Here is a 14,752-nt window from a genome sequence, read left to right as displayed (position 1 = left end):
TTCTCTCTCTCTCTCTCTCTGCGTTCCCTTCTCTCTCTCTCGGCCGCGTCTCTCTCTCCTCGCCGTGAGCAGCCGCGAGTGGTGGTGGTGGCCGCGTGGTGTCATAGATCGCAGATCCCGTTTTCTCTTACCTCCTAATCTCAGATCCAGATCCAGATCTAGGCTAAGGTGAGGTGTTCTACCCAGATCTGTTCTATGTTCTTTTATATTGTTGAATGGGTTGCTAGGATTGATTAGATCCTGTTTGTTGTTAGGTTGATAGATCATATTGCATTAGAACTCTCGTACTGATTCAAGATTCTAAATAAACTGGTGTATTGATGATTGACTGAGTGTTTGATTGGTTGAAGACCTGTGGTCGTGATTGAGAGCTAGGATGGTTATAAAGAAATGAACGTAGGATCTTAAGAGAACTGTTAACCGGTCTGTTAGATGAATGATAGGAAACCTATGAATGATTGTTGAATGGATTGAGTGTGACACCGAGAACGGGTGGCGTCTAAAAAGGAAAGTAAGAAAGAGTCTAAGGGTTTAAGGAAAAAGGAAATGATAAGGAAAAAGGAAAGGTTAAATGATTGAAATACGAACCACCGAGGAACGGGTGGGGAGTATGGGAAATGAATAGAAACGGAATACGAACCACCGAGGGACTGGTGGGGAGTATGGGAAAACGCGGCGGCCGTAGCGTTCAAAAACGGCAAGTAAGAATAGAGGCGCCGGTAAGATTGAGTCACGCCGAGTCTTGGCGGGAAGGGGTCGTAATACACTGCAAGGGGTATGGACTACATCCAAGGGAACCGGATGCCGGGTGTACCAGGGCAGGCGACCTCACAGGAACGCAGCAAGAAAGGGGAGGGTTGGTCCGCTTGAGCTGTGTAGGTCCTAGAGTTATAGGATGAATGGAGTCTTAAATAATAAACCGAATTGTGTGAATTGAGCGATGACTGAGTTCATTGCACTGCTTGTTTTTGTGAAATGAACTTTAATAGTTGGTTAAGAAATGTGTGTAGCGACTAGTCGGTTCTCGTTTCGCATTGAGCAGTATAAAAGCTCATGGGGGAGACTGGTCTAGAATCGCTTCACTGAGTATTAATACTCACCCCTCTTTTCCCTCTTCCATTCTTGCAGAACTATAAGTGGAAATGCCGACGGTAAGGAAGGAAATGCACCTGAAACTCATGGGACCAGAAACGGGACACACGGAGATGTCGGAAAAGTAGACATGTGTGTCCTAAACCCCGCGCCCTGGAACCCCGGTTGGAAATGGGGAGGGACGGGTGTTTCACAAAGTACCCATCGAAACTAAATCGTAGAGTCGTGGAGTGACACCATATCTTCTGGTCAAATTACGGTATTAGCCCCTCTCTACTAGTATACTATTCAATCTGTTTGTTGTTGTAACGTAATTTTTTTAATATAATCATTTGAAATCACGAAAATGTTCAACGTACCCAGAGAAGAGACGCGACTTGTGTGTGTAACCATAAATAGCAAAAAATACAACGGTACGATAGGTATACTCGAATCAAAAACGTCCGATACACGTTTTCACATTCAATGCCGCTATTATACACACAAAAGGGATAAAAATCATCATTGAAGAATCTGGGGACCGCAAGTTGAAAGGGTAATCCCGTAAACTTAAACAAGACACGTGCCGAGAAGATTACGGTTTTAACCCTATCACGTGTTCAGAGAGTGTGTCCCACTAGCGTACTTGCCATTGCCCCCGTCGTGGTAGCGCAGTTGTAGGGTCCACACTCACTCCTCCCTGTACGCTGTATCTACAGCGCGTGGCGTCCATTTTAAAAGTAGGCGCGTGGAAAGGAAACCTCTCTCCCCCACCACCACCACCACTTCATCTTCTTCTTCTCCTACAAATACCTCTTCTCATTCTCTGAAACTGGGACCCTTTCGATATCTCTCAATCTCACTACCCATGGAACCTGCTTGCTCTGAGTTCTGGCTTCCGCCGGAGTTTCTCACTGACGATTTCCTCGTTGAGAAGGAGAACAAAGAGTCGGTGTTCCCGTACGAGCCGAGTCATGGCTTTGGGTTGGACTCGAGTTACGGCGACGAAGAGAGCTTCTTGAGCCGGAAAATGGTTCAGTCAACTCTTGAAGATGACGACGCCATGGTAACACTCGACCTTCTATATCATCATCTTCTCTCTGTATCCCTTTTATTTTTTTATTTTTAACTGTTCCCTATGGTGTTTGTTCAGGCGTGGGGTATGACTCGTTCGACTCGGTCGACTCGGTGTGGAGGCGGTTTCCGCAGTCAGGCGACGGCGTGGGATATGTACTGTGCGGCGACAGAAGAACTGGCGATGATGAGTCTGAACGGTTACAACAACCATCACAGTAGCAGAGGACCTCTTGATCATCCGAGGAAACACCCCCTCGCCGCAGCTAAAATCTCTAACGACGGCTCGGGCTTCTACAGCCGCCAATCTCTCCAGTACCAGAAGCTTCAAGCTATTCAAGTAAATCAAATCGCATCTAACGCTTCTTCAACATTTGTTTTTTTTGTTTTTTTTTAATTTCCAGAGTTGGTGCTGATTTTTGTTTCGTTTCAGCAGCTAAAGCGGCAACAGTTGATGAAATACCATCGCCAATTAGCGCAGGAGAGGGTGAATAATCACAGTCATGTGGATTTGTCGCCTTCTGCATGGTGTACCCAGCCACAGAGGCGTGATGTTTCGCGCATGCGTGCTGATTATTTCCTTGGAGATCGTACCGGAATACGCGGTTCAACCGGAACCGGCGTCTTCTTGCCTCGTTCCCCTGTAACCGCCCAGACTCGCAAGAAGCCCAGTAAGTTTTCTACACACCTTTTATCCTAGCCCGTCCAATTTTTATTTTGTTTTAGAATATTTTCTGATAGAAATGTTGTCGACTCTTTTGGCTTAGCTCGTGGTACGGTTATGGTTCCGGCTCGAGTGGCGCATGTGCGTAGCCTCAACGAATCTGTGGTCCACCAGACACCATACCGGTCTTCGGCTAGTTTCAGCGGTATAACAAACAAACCCATAATCATTTGGTTTATTACTATTTTAATTAAGTAGCCACTTTTATAATCTATTTGTTTGGGGTTTATTAAACAGATGCGTCGTGGAGACAGAGGAGTAACAATGGTGGGTACTCGAGCCAGATGATGATAGAGCAGACAGTGAACGAGCCTCGGTTACCTTCGGATTGGGCTTATTGACCACTTTTGGGGGTTTTTAGGGAAAGTTTGAAGAAAAGTGAAAGAGGAATAAAGTTTAGATTTTGAAGACAGGGTGTAGTGAAGTAGCCGCAAAATTAGGGTTATATAGATAAAGGAAGAAGATGTGGACAGACAGTAACGAGGTTTTGGATCGTTTAACCACCATTGATGATGACTAATAGAAGAACAAAAGGAGCTTTGAGGGAGGATAAGATCTTTTTTTTTTGGTTTTCTCGGTGAAATTTGGTAATAACTGTCTGTGACTGGGCTGTTGCTTTTCTCCTTCCTCTCTCCCTCTCTTTTGTTCTCGCAGCTCTGAAGCAATGGAGAAAGTATTAGTAAAAATAAAGGATTGTTTAATAATTTTGTTTGCCAATAGCATTATTTCTAAAAAAAATTGCATGCAGAACCATACTAATATTTTAATGTTGTGGATGAGAAAAGCTCACAACGTAAATGTATAAAAGGTATATGCAAACTGTTTTAACATGAGGTTAGACCATCCTAATCATGGCTTACAGTTAAATTCCACACAATAGAAGGTATTACTACTAAATTAACTATGAAAATATCATAAATATAAATATGTTGGTAATAAATAAAGTGCCACTTGAGAGACAACTACTGACACAGAGCAGTAACAGCGGATAAATACAAAAAAAAAAAAAAAGAGGCGATTATATGATGTACAAAAACCTAACTGTTTAGTTCTGGTTATATTCGCCTAACGAGCCTTTTTAATAGCTCCGTGAATAATAGTGCTCCTATCATTGATACTAATAGTAATCGTATTTGGAGAAAGCTGAATTGTTAATAGTTCAATTATTGTTTATTATCCTGGAGCGCACGAACAGTTTGGGAACTGGATTTGATTAAATGTTGGGGTTTCTTTGTGGAGAAACGTGCGGACTTTGTCCTAGCCTATTCGCTATTACTACAAAATAAACATGTTGTATATGAGTTAATGGAATTTGCTTGCATTTTCACGACTGGTATATATATATATTCATTCTGTTTCAAAATATTATATATTTTAATGTTTTTTATATATTTTAATAAAATACATTGCATAATTTTTTGTGATTATTTTTTTTCTCATAACTTTAAGTCAATAGAAATTTAATAAATGCAATTAAGATTTTTGAAGTTTGTAATTAACTAGTAAAATATACATTGAAAATGAAAAATAATAGACATTTTTGAAACAAAGTATATTTTTTTAAATATGTAATTTTATGAAACGGATGGAATATTATATAGATTGTTTTGAAGAAAATAATGCACCAATACATGCATGTTTGGTCTATGTATTCACATTTAGATTTTTGGAATTTAAAGTCTCAAAGTATTCATATATTTATCTTAAAGTATTCTTTGTATTTTTCTATTCTGAAACCACATAAAAAGATAAATTTAACGAATATATAAGCATAAAGTGATAAAATGGCAACAAATGCTAAGATCTAAAAACAACTCGGTGTAGATACACAAATCCGTGGTAAATGCGCGTTTTAACGAAAATTACTATGTTTGATATATAGTTTAAGATTATTTTGTACTGAAGACACAATGTATGGAAAATATAAATGAGTGTGACGTTGACCTAGTTAGGTTGCAATGTAATGAATTAGCTAGATTCCAAATAATCTAATACCTATGAAATGTATATCAGTATATCTAATTACTACATACATTTCTTCCTTCTCTTTGAGTCTTCCTATCACTATATTATACTACTGTCTACTGGTCTTGTAAACCAATTTATAAAATAGGTTGACATATTTGCAACTATCGGTTTTGTTCTTGACTTTTTTTAGTCGGTTTTGTATTGTATTTTAAATGCTCAAAGAGAAAAGGAACAACGATAATTGAGAAACATGGGTTGGGTAAGGTTCTCACATGTACAAATTTTTCAACAGGCCACCATGTTTGCTCACCTAACAACTACCAACTCATCACCAAATCGGTCGGTGTTCATGAACCGATCATCATGGTATCATCCAGTCTAGTTTCTTGTTAGGTAACAATATATAGTCATTGAAGACTGAAGCTCACCACGATGGCAACTTAGGGCATCTCCATCCCTACTCCATTTTTTTCTCTAAAATAGAGTAAAAGTGAATATGAAGTAAGAAATGTCTCAACCTAACTTCATATTTCACTCCATAATGAAATTTATTCCATTTTATAGAGCAATTTATTTTTTGTTTGTTCATCACTCCATTATGGAGTAGGAAATAGAGTAAGAAATAGAGTAGGATTAGAGCAATTTTACTCAATTTTTACTTTTACTTTATTTTTAAAAAAAGAAAGAGTTTTACATTGAAGATGCTCTTATAGGTGTGTATGTAACTGGTTCTTGTTTACCATATTGACCATAGTAAAATTGTAACCATTTGCAAAACTAAAGCAAACAGGCGTAGTTCCCTTAGGTCATTTCCAACCCAACTCCAAAACATTATTTTAGTGTGATTTTGACACTAAAACCTTCTCCAACCCAACACTAAAAATCACACTATTTTAGTGTAACATTATAATTTTACACTAAATTTGGTGTGATACTATTCACCACACTAAAACACTATTCACTCCACTAAAATACTATTCATTTAATTTATTAATAAAATGGACAATTAAATAAATGACAAATAAAACTATAAATACATATAATATTATAAAATTGGTTTTAATTTCATAAATTTGGTGTTATGGTTGGAGAAGAACTTTTTTTTTAGTGCTAAAATTACACTAAAATAGTGTGGTTTTGACACTTTAATAGTGTTATGGGTTGGATATGCTCTTATTATCAAGAAGGCGATATCTTGAGTTTTCAAACTTTTTTTTTTCTTTAAAAAAAGTTTTAACTCAAATAAATAAACATTTTATTTATAGTTTTTGTGTTTGGAAGTCTCTTAATAACCGTCGGATCTTACAGAATGGTGCAAATACTGTTATACAAATAGAATAACTGAGACGTAAATTCTCGTAATATAATTATCGATTGTTGATTTGTTTTATAATAATTATCATAATTTGTAATACTAAATCAATGCTAAGAAAATAGATATATTATTTATTTGCTGGAATTTAACTCAAAGAGGTGGTTGAGCTACCCAGAGAGGAAGGTGCAGAGAGAGAGATCAAACTCAGCCTTGGTTTCTTGCTTCAGCCTTCGATTTCGAATTGTAGATCTTCTACTCTAGGTTAGCGAAATCGACGCGGAGAGGAGCTCCGGGGTTTGATCGGCGATGGATGCGGCGGAGCAGAATCACTTGCCGAAGAAGAAGAAGTCCGAAACAGAAGACGATAAGAGGTTCGTGTTGTTCTATCTCCTCCGGAAAATATCTGCTGAACTATTCGAGTTCTTAGCTAGGGGTTTAGGGATAGGTTTATAAATTTGATGTATCTGAGAATTGGATTTGGAGTAGGAGGAAGAAGATTGTTCCTGGGAGCTTGTTGAAAGCTTTGGTGAGACCTGGAGGAGGCGAGTCAAGCCCCGTCGATGGTGATCAGGTACTAAATTCAAAGATCTGGTTAGAGAGAGTAAAGAGTGGTCAGTGCTCATTTGTGGTTTTTTTTTCTTAGGTTATTTATCATTGTACTGTGAGGACACTTGATGGTGTAGTAGTGGAGTCAACGAGGTCTGAATGTGGAGGTGAGGCTGATGAACTTTTTTCAGTTGAATAGAGAGTTACATTGAGCTTTTTTTAGGGACTCATGGATTGAATGTGTTTGATGTTTCATCAGGGAGAGGTTTACCGATAAGAGATGTACTGGGGAAGAGCAAAATGATCCTTGGATTGCTCGAAGGGATTCCCACTATGCATAAGGGTGAAATTGCTATGGTAATTTAGAACTTTTTAGAGATCCCTTCTTGTTCTTGTCCCTGTGTACTAACTAAGCTCATGTCTTCTCGCCTCAAAGATAAGTTTTTGCGTTGCTAATGTTGTATATTACAAAGCTCTCTATTTTCTCGGATTCGTTAGTTTGGTTTCTATATGGGGTTTAGTTTATATGTTTGTTAATGCACTTAATCATCCATTAGCTTCATATCACTTTCTTGATTCTTTAAGGCTTATGAAGTCTTTATTTATTTTTATTTGGTTTCAGTTCAAGATGAAACCTGAAATGCACTATGCAGAGAAGGATTGTCCAGTCTTAGCTCCAGGAAATTTTCCAAAAGATGATGAGCTTCATTTTGAGATTGAATTGCTGGATTTTGCTAAAGCCAAGGCAATATCTCATCACGAACTTCTACGATATAGTGTGTTACTTTGTCGAAAGACTCTGAAAACCTGCAATTCATATGTTGTGACTTAACCATTCGTTTCCCTTGTGTTACTTGTGCAGATTGCAAGTGATGATCTGGGGGTCATCAAGAAGGTAGGACCTGATTTTCCATAGATTTCGACTAATGAAATGGGTCGGGGATGACGTACTTTTTTGGTAGCTTGGGAAAGGGTAGTGTAAGGAACAATAGGCAGAGGAACCAGGAAGAATGACATGATCCAAATATTTCTTGTTCTTTTTGATGGCTTACCTATTGCTTTCCTTTTATATGAAAGATTTTAAATGAAGGTGAGGGCTGGGAATCTCCCAGAGAACCCTATGAAGTAAAAGCCAGGTAACGAAATGTTTGATCATTTTGGGTCGAAAATCTTTGACCTTGTTTTCCTTTGTGGGCTGAAATTGTTTGAAGTTTTAATGCATACTTGTGGTGTCTTTTAGGATATCGGCTATATCCGGTGATGGAAAAGTGATCTTATCTCACAAAGAAGAACCTTATTTTTTCACGTTTGGAAAATCTGAGGTGATTGCTAAGTTTATTGGCATCTTCAGCTTTTACTCTCTGTCCATGCATATCATTTGTGGTGAAATCATTGCTGACTATCGCTTGTCAATTAGGCAGGTGCCTAAAGGTCTTGAAATCGGAATTGGAACAATGGCTCGGAAAGAGAAGGCAGTGATATATGTTCGCAAGCAGTACTTGACTGAATCCCCTTTGATGCATATAGCTCAAGACTTTGAGGAAGTTCATTTTGAGGTTGAGCTTGTGCATTTCATTCAGGTATAAGAAATACAGAATTTGTATAATCCTGTTTACATTTGTAGTATCTTGAGAATCAATATCTGGGAACCGAGCGATTGACATTCGAGTTCTCAATTTGAAGGTGCGAGACATGCTTGGAGATGGACGTCTCATAAAACGTCGAGTTCGAGATGGAAGGGGTATGTTTCAGCATGATATGAGTTTTCTTATCTGTTTCAGCATGATATGAGTTTTTATTTTTGTACATCTTGCTGGGCCATTGCTAGACTTTACACTCTTGTTTTCTAAATATTTAGTTTTATCCGCTAGACTATTCTGATCGGCAATGTTTCATCAACTTATTAGGAGAATTTCCAATGGATTGTCCTCTCCAAGACAGTCGGTTAAGCGTTCACTACAAGGGCATGCTTCTCAATGAAGAGAAGACTATCTTCTATGATAGTAGGATTGAAAATAATGATCACCCATTGGAGTTCAGTTCAGGGGAAGGACTGGTCAGTTACCCCAACGTTTCTAGAAAGAGCCCTGGTGGAGTTATTTATGCCTTAACGTTTTATTGTCGTATGGGCAGGTGCCTGAGGGGTTTGAGATGTGTACTCGTTTGATGCTACCTGGGGAGATTGCTCTTGTTACATGCCCCCCTGATTATGCATATGACAAATTCCCAAGGTAGACTCGTAACTGTGTAAATCACTCTGAACATGATAGCGTTCTTAGTGGAGAAACAAACGTATTTTGATTGTTTTTTTTTCTTGATAGGCCGCCTGGCGTTCCAGAAGGTGCACATGTTCAGTGGGAGATTGAACTCCTTGGTTTCGAAACGCCTAAAGTAAGTTGGTCTGCTTACCATAAGAGTTGTTCGCAGTTACCGTTTCTAATGATTCCAGAGGATCTTGTGACAGGACTGGACTGGGTTGGACTTCCAGAGCATCATGAATGAGGCAGAAAATATCAGAAACACGGTATGGATTTGCTATTACTTATTTACTCCTAAAATGTACCGCTACATAGTCTTGTACTAGCAAATCCATTCTGGGAATCAGGTCTCACCAGATCTTTGTAACTTATGGCTCTTCTCTGCTTTTGGTTTTATTATAAACTTCAGGGTAACAGGCTTTTCAAAGAAGGAAAATTCGAGCTCGCAAAAGCTAAGTACGAAAAGGTAACAGAGCCTTAAACAAATGAAACCAAATTTCCTCCCTTTATACGTAAGTCTAGTATTAACATTTACTGAGCTGTGGACCCAAACTTAGGTGCTCCGGGAATTTAATCATGTAAATCCACAAGATGACGAGGAAGGAAAAGTTTTTGGTGACGCAAGGGTGAGTTTATCTTCTCACTGAAACTTGTAGTTATAGGTAGGTATAGATTTTATTAACTTGCTGTGATAATATTTGAAGAATATGTTACATCTGAATGTTGCGGCTTGCTTGCTTAAAATGGGAGAGTGGAGGAAATCTCTAGAGACATGTAATAAGGTAACATTCAATGAACAGAGGCTTAAGGGATTATTCTTGAATCATAAGTTGCTATTTCTGAGACCTTTGTACCCTCAATTTTTCCAAACAGGTCCTAGAAGCAAAGCCTGGACATGTGAAGGGTCTGTACCGCCGTGGAATGGCTTACATGGCAGGAGGAGAGTATGAAGACGCTAGAAATGACTTCAATATGGTATATTATCCTAAAAACTGCTTGTTATAATCCAATCCTTGGAGATGGAAATGACTTTTGTGGATATATGTTAGATGATCAAAGTTGATAAATCATCAGAAGCTGACGCGACAGCTGCACTTTTTAAACTGAAGCAGAAGGAACAGGTCAGTGGAGTTCGAGTCCAAAAGGATATTTATGATTTCAACATGTTCTGCTGATCTTTATTGTTTAATAATCTCATCTCTTTGGACCTCACAGGAAGCAGAGAGCAAAGCTAGGAAACAGTTCAAAGGATTATTCGACAAGAAGCCAGGGGAGATAACTGAAGTGGGTTCAGAAATAAGAGAGGAGACCAAAACTATAGAAGAAATAGATGAGACAAAAGATAATGATGAAATAGAGGAAGAAGAAAGAACAAGGACGGTGGTGAGCATGGAAAGGAAGAGGAAATGGTCTGAGAAAGCGTGGCCGATTATGAAGAATGTGATAGTTCAGATAGGAATCCAGCTCGGTGTCGCGTTGTTAGGTGTTTTGATTTTCCAGTATGTCAGCTCCAGATTTACATGAGAGAGAGATATAGAGCTTATGAAAACCAACGGTGCTTACCTTCTCCTGTTAAACGGTCCATCAGTACTCAGATACTCTTGAAAAAAATATTACCAATGAAACTATAAAAAGACAATTCTCTCTGATAGCTATTTCTAAGTTTTTGACTTTTTGTCACAAAAATAACATTCAAAAAATAAAATGACCATACAGTCTTTTTTTTTTTACTTTGAAATTAGTTAATCATAGAGTTATAAATTCATATATTATTTACTCTTCAATAAAACTTCTTTTGGTTATTTAAAACTAAACGAGAATTTTTCATTATTAAAAGCCTATATTAAAAAAACAAGCTTATATTTAATTTAAACAATATTAACTGTAGTAATTTGTTTTTATTATTTGGAGTTTCATAACTGCTAGTGTTCAAAGTGTAAAAAAAAAGAAGAAGAAAATACTACATGTTGAAAAAACAAAATAAATTATTAAAATATTAAACATCCAACGTAGAGAGTAAACTAGTAGAGATGTTTTTTTTTTTCCACTTAATTTTTATTAATGGGTCAAGGTCCAACTGGACCAAGCCCAATACAAAGAGACAAAGGCCCAACCAACGGGCTAAAAGAAAACACGGGCAACAACAACGGACCTCAACAAAGGCCCAAGAGACACAAGAGCCCAAGGAAAAACCCGATGACGAGACTTGGCGACGTGTTGAAACGAAGGTATCGAGGGACACGTGCCAACCAAAACCTCCACCACCTTCACCGACAGGAAAGCCACCGCCGGAAGTTTAATCGACGATCCACCGGAACATACCGGAACAGGAACCCGTCTAAAGAATTCCGACGACCACTTTAATGGAAGATGGAGACACCATAATCCACAACGCCTAAGCCTTCAACGTCAGTACTCTGATTATAGGAAAGCATCAATCGACCGAAATCGAGAGCATAACCAAAGACAATGAACAGCAACCGAGAGAAGACATAAACGTCAAACAGATCTACGCTTCATAGAAAGGGTTCAATTGAAACACAATCAATCCAAAACCTCCGAACATCATTGGAGGATGGACCGAGAATCAATTGAACAGAGAGGAGAAGTAGATCAAACAAAGCCGGGAAAAAACCCGGTGAAAATCCGCCGTCGCCTTCGTGGAGAGCGCGACGCAGACGACCAAGCCGAATATCCAACACCGAGAGAAAAGGCGCAGACATCGGAGTCACATGCCGGACGACCACCAGAAGGATAAGCGCGCCGCCGGAGACAAAAGCCAACCGTTCTTACCGGAGGGGAAAGCAAGAACGTCGGAGTCAAAATCCGGTCGGATGAAACCGAAGTCGGGAGAACAAAACATCAAGCTCTCTCAGGCTCTAACCCAACTCATACCTCTCTGAAAGATTTTGGATTGATAAGAGAAGTAGAGAACTAGAGAAAATTCTCTCACTGAAAGAGGAGAGAGAGCCAGACACACCAACTAGTAGAGATGTAAACAAATATTTCCAATCAAATTAAAATAAAAAAGAATAAAAATAAAAAGTCGCCAATTTAATTTTAAAACAAATGATGTTTGAACCGTTTAATCCGTGTGGAACTCGCGTTTAATGGTACAACCCAAAACGATGCTTATAATGGGGTCTTGGCCAAACGCTGAATTGAAATAGAAAGTTAGGGCTTTTTGTTGGTGATCATCCTTGTCTCAGATCCTCTCCTCTTTAAGGAGAATCCTTTTAAAAGCTTTTCTGTTCTTTGATTCTTCCTTCTCCCTCTCTCTCTCTCTCGTCTTTTGATCCTTTGGGTTTCTTTTTCTTTCCCACCCTTATTCTCGTTTCAGCTTTTCTGATCTCCGATCAAACGTTGAGTCAAACCGACCTTTACCCGGTTAAAAGCTCTCTCTGTTGCATAAATAAATTTGAAAATTGTAACGGTGTTGGTTGTTTGATGATGTTGAGCCAAACTATTGGGGTATGTTTGGAAGTGGAAGAACATCAATAAATAATGACGCTTTACATTCGCCGCGAAGCTTCCAAGGTAACTCTTCCTTCTTCTTTTGTTTTGTTTCTTTCCAGTTTTGAATTCTTCATATTATTTGGTAATTAAAAATAGCTATGGAAGAGAGTTTGTTCGGAAATAGCGACGGAGATTGGTCTTCTCGCCGACAATTGGAAATACCTTCTTGCTGGTCTTCTCTGTCAGGTTTTCATTTCTTATCTTCTGCTTTCTGATTACACTTCAATACTAGAGCTGAGTAGATAGGATCCAATGACTCCTCCTGTGATTTGAATTGGAAACTTTTTTGCTCTTAGTGTTGAATTATTACTACCCATTTTGAGCAAATCCTTATTTTGGGGCTTAGGAAAACGTAGGATACACAGTAAAAGGTTCATGAACACGGTTTGTTCTACCTGTATTGAACTTAAAGCATAAGACTTGAAAAGACCCCTTTTGTTTTGTTTTGTTTTGTTTGTGCTGTGTCTTTTCTACTTGCCTTTTATGCCTTTATGTCTCTCTCTTGGTTTACTTTACTCTTACGTTTGTATTAGTTTTGACACTTCTATGTTTTTGCAGTATATTCATGGTTTAGCTGCTAGGGGAGTTCATTATATTCATCGGCCAGGACCTACGCTTCAAGATCTTGGATACATTCTTCTTCCGGTTCGTCTCCAAGTTCTCAGCTCTCTGTGTCGGTTGTTCCTTTTTTTTTTTTTTTTTTCTCTTCAGTGTAGATGTCATATTCAAGCTTTCTCTGTGTTTTTTTTAGGAGCTTGGTCAAGATAAAAGCTACATAAGTGAAACTGTCTTCACTTGTGTTTTTCTTTCCTTTGTCCTGGTGAGTTTCCTCAGCATTCAATGTCTGGTTCTGTTCCCAACGAGCAGCAGTTATATGAATGGTTTGTTTTTCCTTTTTTAATTTTTGCAGTGGACTTTCCATCCTTTCATCATAAAAAGCAAGAAGATATACACTGTGTTGATATGGTGCAGGGTTCTCGCCTTCTTAGTTGTAAGTACCATCTTCACTTTTGATACATAAAAAAATGCAAATTCAGAGCTTTGCTAGTATTGAATATTTTGTTCCATTCACAGGCTTGTCAGTTTCTCCGAGTCATAACGTTCTATTCTACTCAGCTCCCTGGTCCTAACTATCACTGTCGAGAGGTAAAACTAGATTATAAAAAAACTCACAAGTGGCTTATCATCCATATTCATGTGTTTATTCTGGTGAGTCTCTTCTTGTTTTACTTAATAGGGTTCTGAGCTTGCTAGGTTGCCACGGCCACATAGCGTTCTTGAAGTGCTCTTGCTTAACTGTGAGTTTTTTTTTTTTGCATTTTCATTTTCCCGCAACGCACAATTTTCTGATGTAAAACTTCTTCTTATGTGATAATATACTCTGCTCTTGTCAGTTCCTCGTGGGGTGATATACGGATGTGGAGATTTGATTTTCTCGTCTCATATGATATTCACACTTGTCTTTGTCCTCACTTACCAGAAGTACGGTTCTAAAAGGTACAAACAAAGTTCCTCTAGAAATGTCAATACCATCTCTTTGTTAGCTTACACCATGTCTCTCTTTTTTAGGTTCATAAAGCTGTTAGGTTGGATCATTGCCATCTTGCAAAGCCTCTTGATTATCGCGTCACGCAAACATTACACAGTAGACGTTGTCGTTGCGTGGTATACAGTGAACTTGGTTGTGTTCTTCCTCGATAAGAAACTACCAGGTGTGATCCTTTTGCTTCAGATTTTACTTGCAGAGGAGGTCCTCAGATTCTGATATGATTTTGTTTTTCAAAACAGAGTTGCCTGATCGTACAACGGTGTTGCTTCCTGTAAGCTCTAAAGACAGAACCAAAGAAGAGAATCATAAACTCTTGAACGGGAACGGTGTTGATCCTGCAGATAGGGTACACTTTCTAAATTAGTTTTTTTTCAGTGACAAATCTGATTTAATACTTTATCTTAATGTATAGAAGATCCTTTTGGTTTCTCAGAGACCGAGAGCTCAAGTGAATGGCAATGTAGGTCACACCGATAACGCTACCAATGGCGCATGAGAACTCGAAGTTTAGTTTCTGGATCGTTGGTTTTTGATAAATATGATTATAGGTTCAGAAAAGAGGAAAAACAAAAAAAAAGACAGCCAGCTTGTACATTTTCAGTTTCTTGCTTCTCAAGTATGTTGATGTTTGTGTAACACGAAACAAATCCCATTTACATATTAACCAAACTCATTTTTGTTCTTTGCGTGTGTATTCAGTGTTCATAATCAATCAAATACTCTTTACACCA

The 14,752-nt window shown here is 38.5% G+C and overlaps 3 protein-coding genes across 8 annotated transcripts; all 3 read left to right on the top strand.

The window, feature by feature from the left end:
• Nucleotides 1-1,844: 1,844 nt before the first annotated feature.
• Nucleotides 1,845-3,573, top strand: LOC106445529. 2 transcript variants are annotated; one of them, XM_013887104.3, is made up of 5 exons: nucleotides 1,845-2,137; nucleotides 2,225-2,485; nucleotides 2,579-2,816; nucleotides 2,913-3,014; nucleotides 3,107-3,573. In XM_013887104.3, exons 1-5 carry the CDS (start codon nucleotides 1,940-1,942, stop codon nucleotides 3,208-3,210), a joined length of 903 nt encoding a protein of 300 aa, XP_013742558.2. In that variant the 5' UTR covers nucleotides 1,845-1,939; the 3' UTR covers nucleotides 3,211-3,573. The 2 variants fall into 2 exon arrangements, with proteins under 2 accessions (XP_013742558.2, XP_013742559.2); XM_013887105.3 differs by having other exon boundaries at nucleotides 1,859-2,137; nucleotides 2,582-2,816.
• A 2,700-nt stretch (nucleotides 3,574-6,273) lies between these two features.
• On the top strand, nucleotides 6,274-10,605 carry LOC106445528 (peptidyl-prolyl cis-trans isomerase PASTICCINO1). The gene is made up of 20 exons (XM_013887103.3): nucleotides 6,274-6,523; nucleotides 6,639-6,723; nucleotides 6,796-6,865; nucleotides 6,958-7,055; nucleotides 7,321-7,443; nucleotides 7,561-7,593; nucleotides 7,776-7,834; nucleotides 7,939-8,020; nucleotides 8,120-8,278; nucleotides 8,382-8,439; nucleotides 8,606-8,754; nucleotides 8,832-8,929; nucleotides 9,020-9,089; nucleotides 9,163-9,222; nucleotides 9,366-9,422; nucleotides 9,514-9,582; nucleotides 9,661-9,738; nucleotides 9,830-9,931; nucleotides 10,006-10,077; nucleotides 10,172-10,605. Exons 1-20 carry the CDS (start codon nucleotides 6,459-6,461, stop codon nucleotides 10,478-10,480), a joined length of 1,896 nt encoding a protein of 631 aa, XP_013742557.1. The 5' UTR covers nucleotides 6,274-6,458; the 3' UTR covers nucleotides 10,481-10,605.
• A 1,294-nt stretch (nucleotides 10,606-11,899) lies between these two features.
• Nucleotides 11,900-14,752, top strand: LOC106445527 (phosphatidylinositol:ceramide inositolphosphotransferase 1). 5 transcript variants are annotated; one of them, XM_013887102.3, is made up of 11 exons: nucleotides 11,900-12,493; nucleotides 12,569-12,658; nucleotides 13,031-13,117; nucleotides 13,224-13,292; nucleotides 13,383-13,463; nucleotides 13,547-13,618; nucleotides 13,710-13,770; nucleotides 13,867-13,969; nucleotides 14,042-14,184; nucleotides 14,261-14,367; nucleotides 14,455-14,752. In XM_013887102.3, exons 1-11 carry the CDS (start codon nucleotides 12,461-12,463, stop codon nucleotides 14,515-14,517), a joined length of 909 nt encoding a protein of 302 aa, XP_013742556.1. In that variant the 5' UTR covers nucleotides 11,900-12,460; the 3' UTR covers nucleotides 14,518-14,752. The 5 variants fall into 5 exon arrangements, with proteins under 5 accessions (XP_013742556.1, XP_013742553.1, XP_013742552.1 ...); XM_013887099.3 differs by having other exon boundaries at nucleotides 14,437-14,752; XM_013887098.3 differs by having other exon boundaries at nucleotides 14,434-14,752.

This window comes from Brassica napus, chromosome A4 (genome assembly GCF_020379485.1).
Source record: "Brassica napus cultivar Da-Ae chromosome A4, Da-Ae, whole genome shotgun sequence".
Taxonomy (NCBI): Eukaryota; Viridiplantae; Streptophyta; class Magnoliopsida; order Brassicales; family Brassicaceae; genus Brassica; species Brassica napus.
This window is presented reverse-complemented; position numbering and strand designations above follow the sequence as displayed.